Source organism: Vigna umbellata, chromosome 9 (assembly GCF_029865625.1).
Source record: "Vigna umbellata cultivar VRB3 chromosome 9, Vumbellata_1.0, whole genome shotgun sequence".
In the NCBI taxonomy this organism is placed as follows: domain Eukaryota; kingdom Viridiplantae; phylum Streptophyta; class Magnoliopsida; order Fabales; family Fabaceae; genus Vigna; species Vigna umbellata.
Window position 1 is genome coordinate 6092449 of NC_142173.1, and position 7262 is coordinate 6099710.

A 7262-nucleotide genomic window follows, 5' to 3' on the forward strand; every position below is an offset into this window, starting at 1 on the left:
CTTCTGTACCGAACGGGAGAATCGTTGATCTCATTATTATCGTTCGTCCTCGTTTTTCAGAGGGTTGAACGTTCGTTATTTCATGTCCTTGTAACTAATGATGAAAATAGTAATAAAGTAAAGGATTATAAAGGGTGAACATTATATGGAAAGAATATACGGTTATGGAATTTGAACGAGCGTTCCGGGGAGGAACGACTCATATATTGAATATTGGATTTGGTAAAGTATGATTGTGGTTATGCTAATGCTGGCAGTTCATCTTGATGTTCCATGAGTACTCGTCCTCACGTAGAGGGGGTAGGTCATGTGTGGGAACGGCAGGAGGTCCTAGTCCTTAGGGGTACTTTGGATAGGGCTAACCTCGAGTGGCAACTGTTGAGTGTATCCCAGTTACTACATCACTCGGGTGCAAGAACGCTTGTAGCTACACAGATTCATACAGTCCGGACGGTCTGTCTAGTAATAGATTTCGTATGATGTTATATGTTGAACTATATGCTTGTGTGGATTGGAATGTTTATTTTATATGTTGATGTATGAATTAAATTACATAAGCTTACCCTTCGTTTTTCCTTGTGTTGTCTCTCGTCCATGTACGTCCGTCCTGTCATTGGAATGATCATCCGTGTGGATGTGAGCAGAAGGCGAGGCATTACTAGAAGACGTTATCGAAGAAGAAAACCTGGTAGACGTGGAGGTCAAAGCCGAACCCTAGAGCGTCCGTTTATTTTTAGATGTTAGTTTAATTTTTGAACGTTCGGTTATTTAATTTTGTAAAACCGTTCGTTCCGAACTTCTAGTATTTCTGAATTACTGTATGGAATTCTGTACTTAATTAAGCCTTTTGGTTTATGAACTCTAATTTTAGTGTAAGACTGCATCATGTGACTGTTAATTGTAATTAATTCTATTATATGGTGATTACTGTATTTTGGGATGTTAGAGTAGGAAACATCCTCAACTTTATTTCGTAAATGTTAAAGTATAAATGGAACATGGACACGTTTGCGATTATTCTTTGCTTGGTTTCAGGAGAACAGTGAAAGGAAGAAGAAAAGAATAAAGTTGTTGTAATTATAAATATAGGAAGTTTGCATGCAGATGAAAGCAGAATTGATTTGGTTGATTTAGGGTTTGTTGGAAAAATGTTGGAAGTACCATTGAAGATGGCTCTTCGGTTTCCCAATTTGGATTTGAAGTCTTTGCCCTTTGCCCAGAACCTCAACCCTGAACTTCTTGGTGGCGTCGTTGCTCTTCTTGCTCTTGGCTTCACCGCTGCTTATATTAGCTATCGTACCAAACACCCCAAAGGTACCTTTCTCTCTTTTTTTTCTTCGTATCCATTTTTAACAACAACATGATAAAATATTATCGAATTATTATAAATATTCACTCTCATGAGCTAATTTTATAAAAGTATGTTAAATTTAAACTCGATTTTTAGTTTTATGAGATTAGATGTGTTTTTTTAATTGTTATAAAAAATTATGTTTTGTCCTTAAATTATATTATAACAAATTGTTTGTAAAAGTATATTTTCATGAGACAAAGATGTTCCATTATATTATAACTTTTATATATTATTTGTTGAAAATGATGCTTTATATGTGGCTTTTCATAGAGTTTAAAAACAAAGTAGTTTATAATTTAATTTAGGAGTGAAACGTTTTCTTATAATAATTTTGAAACGAAAAAATATATTTAAATGTTAAAAATGTATGTTGTCTATTGGTGTACTATTTTGACTTATGAAGCGATGGGATTTCAATATCAAAAAGTGAAAGTAACATTTAAAGAAAACTAATCAAAATTAATTAATTAACTTAGATTAGTCTTTACATACAAATTTACTATCAAATGGATTTATTTATTTTTTTCAGGATGTTTGGATCCCAAAAATTTCAAAGAATTTAAACTCGTAAAGAAGACACAGCTGAGCCACAACTCTGCAAGATTCAGATTTGCCCTTCCTACTCCTTCTTCAATATTAGGTCTTCCTGTTGGAAACAACATACTTGTTAGGTTTGGAAAATATATTTAAATTATATTGCTCTAATATTATATTTAATTTAATATATTTTAAATAAAACATACTATATATAATTTTGAAAAATAACAAAAAAAATGTATAAATTTTTTATATTAAGCAGAGGAAGAGATAGCCAAGGAGAAGAAGTTCTGAGATCATATACTCCAATCACGTTGGATTCAGATGTTGGGTACTTCGAGTTGGTTGTGAAGGTAAAACTTTTGTAGAAATTTTTTTAAAAAATATGAATTCACTTTTTCCATATATATTTATTTATGGTTTAAATACATTTTTTCTCCAAATTATTGGTCTATTTATCACATCATTTCTTGAAAAGAAATATTTTTTTTTATATTTCAAGTAAATTTATGTCATATTTTATTTTACATGAGATCAAATCGCAAATCAAGTTAACAAAGCCAATGCTACCACAACATGAAATACAATGTAATTTTTTGAAGACCATAAAAAACCAATAATAAAATAATAAAATAAAATTTCCAAGCTATTTAAAGATAAATACATGTTTAATTTTGTATTTATTGTTATTTTTGTTGTCATAACCAAGCAGATGTACCCAAATGGAAAGATGTCCCACCATTTTAGACAAATGAAGGAAGGTGATTATTTGGCTGTGAGGGGTCCAAAGGTATTATTAATTGTCTTTAATTAGAAAAATAAAATTTAATTAAAAAATATTAGAGCATAGTGGTACTTGTTTAATAAAGATCTTAAAATTTCTATTGTTCATAAATTTTGTAATAGAGGGAAATATAAAATATTTCCTATAGAGAATGTGTTCTTAGGAACCTAAAGATTTTCAAAGCTATAAAAAGTGTTATGTTTTAAATTTTATTTACTATAAAAGACTTACAAAATATTATTTAAGATATTAAATGGAGATCTATTAGTAGAATTAAAGTGGAATGAGATTTTATATTATTTAAGATTTTTAGTTAATGACCAAATAGTGCTAGTTGATGGGCTTGTGCTTTATAATTTCAAAATTAATAAACTAGAAAATATTTAGTAAAACTACTCGATAAACTAATCCCAAATATAAAATAACACACACAAAAAATGTAAATACAAAAGTTTATTATGTAAAATAAGGCTTGTATTCTTTAGATAAAAATATATTTTTATGTAATCATAATTTATTAAACTTTTAATAGAATAAATATGAGAGATAGTAAAAAAATATCTATATAAAATTGGAAATTTATACTAAAAAGAAAGTAAAATATATAAAGAAATATTTTAAAATAACTTAGCTAAAAATGTAATTTATAAATTAGAAAATTTTGAAATAGGTATTTGACTTGTCCAACCAACATAGTAAGTTATTGGTATTATTTGAAAGTGATAATTTGAAAAGGATAATGGAATATTAATTGTATGGTTTATAACTGTAGGGACGTTTCAGTTACAAACCTGGCCAAGTTAGGGCATTCGGAATGATTGCAGGAGGCTCAGGCATAACTCCTATGTTTCAGGTACTCACATCACATGTAAACCTTTTTAATAGATTCTATTATTTAAAAAAATTACTTATATATTATAAATTTATTATAAGAAACTGTTAAATTATTGGTAAATTTTCACTAATAAAAGAAATTATTGATAAAACAGACTTTATTGATATATTTTGTTGCCATATTTTAAAATTTTAATTACTAATAAAAATATTTATTAATAATAAATTCATTGATAAATCTTATTATTTACAGGAATATTTCTTGATAATGTAGAATTATTGGTGGATTTTTACTATTGGTTGGTTTTGCTATCATCAATAAAATTTATTGATGAACATTTTAGTTACAAATCTTATTATTAATAATTTTGATTTACTAAAAAAATATTTGTCATTACTTTTATTTATATGTAAATCTGATTTTTTATAATAATTAATTTAATTTTTAATTGATATGGAATTCGAATATCTGACCTTATTATAACTCAAAAGTATTTTCAAACTCTAACACTCGTTGATATTTAGTTTAGTTTGAGAAAGTAAATTTTAGCTCATTTTAAGAATTTTTGTGGTGAAACCTAACTAAATGAAATCATTATGCTTTAGTTTCTCAATTTTTTTTTTAAAAGGGTACTTATTTTTTAAAATTTTAGAGAATAAAATTTTAATCTCTTAAATTTAATGTTTAATAAGATGGGGAAAAAATTCCTATATTTTAGCTTGTAACACGACTTTGATTTAATATACATTGTACTAAATTTCAACTTAAAATTGTTTTATACAAAAGTCATGTCCGATACAACTCATTCTTGATAAAACCATATCAAGATGAAACGATTTATCTATTGTAATTTTTTTAAATCTATCTATTTCAATATTTTTTCAAAAAAAATCACCAAAATAATAGTGTTTTTGCCAAGGATAATTAAGTTTTACTAAATTAAATATTCATGATTAAGTAAATTTTTATATGAATATATACTTTAGGTTTTATTCATTATTGTTTGGAAGTAATAAATAGAAAAATAAGGTTTTTTTTTTTTTGCAGCTCATAAGAGCCATTCTAGAAAACCCTAAAGACAAAACAAAGGTGCATCTCATTTATGCCAATGTAACAGTGGATGACATTTTATTGAAGGTAATATCGTTACTAAAGTTCTTATTGCAATTTAAGTTTACTATGTTATTTATAATTTTTGTTCCTATCAAATTTTATTATTTATATTATTATTATTTTTATTTTTATTTTAATTTTTTTATTGAAAAATATTAGTTAGTAATATTTTGTTAATGAAGAAAGTTGAACTCGTAATCTTTTACACTTTCCCTTCTAAATTTTTCACAAATCTTTATAACTTAGTTTAAAAGTTTAAATCAAATATAAATTTATTTAAAGATAAATATTTCATCATACATATTTCTTCTTACATTATACTTAAATTCATCATCGTAATAATTTTGACAAATTATAAATTTAGTGTAATTATTTAATGTAATTTTTAAACTTTAAATTATGTCTCATTGTACAATAGATATTCTTTATATTTATTTAACTTACTTTTTTAAATTAACTTTTTAGCATGTTTAAAAATAGTTAAATATATTTTTAGTTCTTGAAAAAAAATTAAAATTTGTCAATGTTTCAAACTTTCATATATTTTAGTCCTTAAATTTTAAAACTCAATAAATACATTCTATTTAATTTAATTATAGGAATTATTTTGACATGTTAAAGTACATTTAAAATAATATTTGAGTGTTACCATTCAAATATCATTCTAAAACATAGTTGAACACAAAAAAAAAAATATATGATAGTGTTAAAAGGACTATGTCCATTTACTTTGTTAAGTTTATGAATAAAAATATAAAAAGTTTAAAGCATAGACGAATCCTAATTTTACGTCTAAGTTTTAGGATATTTAACTTTTTTTTAAAATTATCTAATTTATTTATTTCTATGTTTATTTTAAATTAAAATTATTTCATACATATTCTATTTGGTGTTTTTAAAATGATCTGTTTGGTGGTGCAGGAAGAACTAGATAATTTTGCCGAAAAATTTCCTCAAAGATTTGAAGTATATCATGTTCTTAATAAGGTTTGTTCTCATATAATTTCAAACTTTTCATACTTTAAATATCTCAATCATTTAAAAAAAAAAGAAGATCAATTTCATTTCAACAAATCTTTTCAGCAATAAGAAATAAAATTTACTATCATTTTATCACAATAAAGTTGAATAATGAAATGGTCATGAATGTCTCTGTGGATTTAAATGTTTGAAATTTTCATTATTAATTACTTGCAGCCTCCTCAACAATGGAATGGTGGCATTGGGTTTGTATCGAAGGAGATTATTAAATCACATTGCCCTGAACCAGCAAAAGATATTCAGGTTACTATGTATTAACAAATAGAATCTTAATTAAGAATAGACTTAAAAATAATAAATTTCTTTATCATCTTTAGAAGAAGAAAAGAAAAGAAATCATAAATTAAAACTAATTTGTTTATCAAAAAATATATAAATTAATCTGTACAAATATCTTATTTTATAATATGTAGATCAGTGTTTTTTTAACTTACATAAGCTATTTACGTATATGAAGATTTTTTTAAAAAATAAAAACACTTTCTTCTAAAAGTACTTATAAATAAGTTTATCCAAATAAATTTGATTTTCGTACATTTATTTCTTAGTTTAATTAATAGTCCTTTTTATATTACCTTAAATAAATATATTAAGAACAATAATCAAGTACATTATTAATAAAAGAAATAATATATATGTCTATATATATATATATATATATATATATATATATATATATATATATATATATATATTATATATATATATATATATATATTATATATATATATATATATTATATATATATATATATATATATATATATATATATATATAACTAAAATTAAATTTACAACTACAACTTTTCTAAATAAACAAATACTTTCATTTTAAAATAAAGAGACCAAAATTACATATTACTTATTAATGTTAAATATAATTTAAATACAATTTCTTTTTGATCCTTTGAAACATTTTCTAAGAACAAAAATTATGAAAAAACTATAAATTTTATATCTCTTTCCATCCTTTGAAAAGTCGTTTATAAACAAAACTTTGACTCAACTCCAAACTCTATATCTTGAATGCAATATTTAACCCTCATAACATAAATTGAAGAAAATTGTAGTTAAATCTTAAGAAAAACAATCCATTCTTTACTTACATTGCCCACAATAGACTCGGCTAGATTATTTATTACCATATATTTAAAGTGAAAATGGTAAAATTTTTGCAGATACTAAGGTGTGGTCCACCAGCAATGAACACAGCCATGGCTACTCACCTTGATGCACTTGGCTACACATCAGACATGCAGTTCCAATTCTAAGTTTCAATCTAATTCCTTTCATTCTATTCTTCTTCTTACCTACTTTTCATATGTGTGTGCTTAGCAAATTTAATCACATTATTCATTTGAAGACAGTTGATGTAAAGTGATGAGAGTGACACTTATCAGCTTAGTGTTTCTTTCTACTTGCCAAACAGCCAAATGTGCATAATAAAAATGCTCCTCCTAATTGTGACTACCAAATAAATATATATGCCTTGAGTATTTCCAGAAACTATTTTAATGGCTAAATATTTAAAGATTTCAAAAATTTTAAGGAATTTATTTACTTGTCTTTAATAAACAATACAAAATATGTATTATCAAT

At 24.8% G+C, this 7262-nt stretch overlaps 1 protein-coding gene across 2 annotated transcripts; it reads left to right on the plus strand.

Annotated features, from left to right (window-relative positions):
* The first annotated feature begins 1125 nt into the window (after positions 1-1125).
* LOC124836692 (NADH--cytochrome b5 reductase 1-like) lies at positions 1126-7142 on the plus strand. 2 transcript variants are annotated; one of them, XM_088098785.1, is made up of 9 exons: positions 1126-1314; positions 1884-2025; positions 2154-2244; positions 2604-2681; positions 3448-3528; positions 4558-4647; positions 5545-5610; positions 5821-5907; positions 6842-7142. In XM_088098785.1, the coding sequence occupies exons 1-9, from the start codon at positions 1149-1151 to the stop codon at positions 6932-6934; spliced, it is 894 nt and encodes a 297-aa protein (XP_087954911.1). In that variant the 5' UTR covers positions 1126-1148; the 3' UTR covers positions 6935-7142. The 2 variants fall into 2 exon arrangements, with proteins under 2 accessions (XP_087954911.1, XP_087954912.1); XM_088098786.1 differs by lacking the exon at positions 2604-2681.
* Positions 7143-7262: the final 120 nt, after the last annotated feature.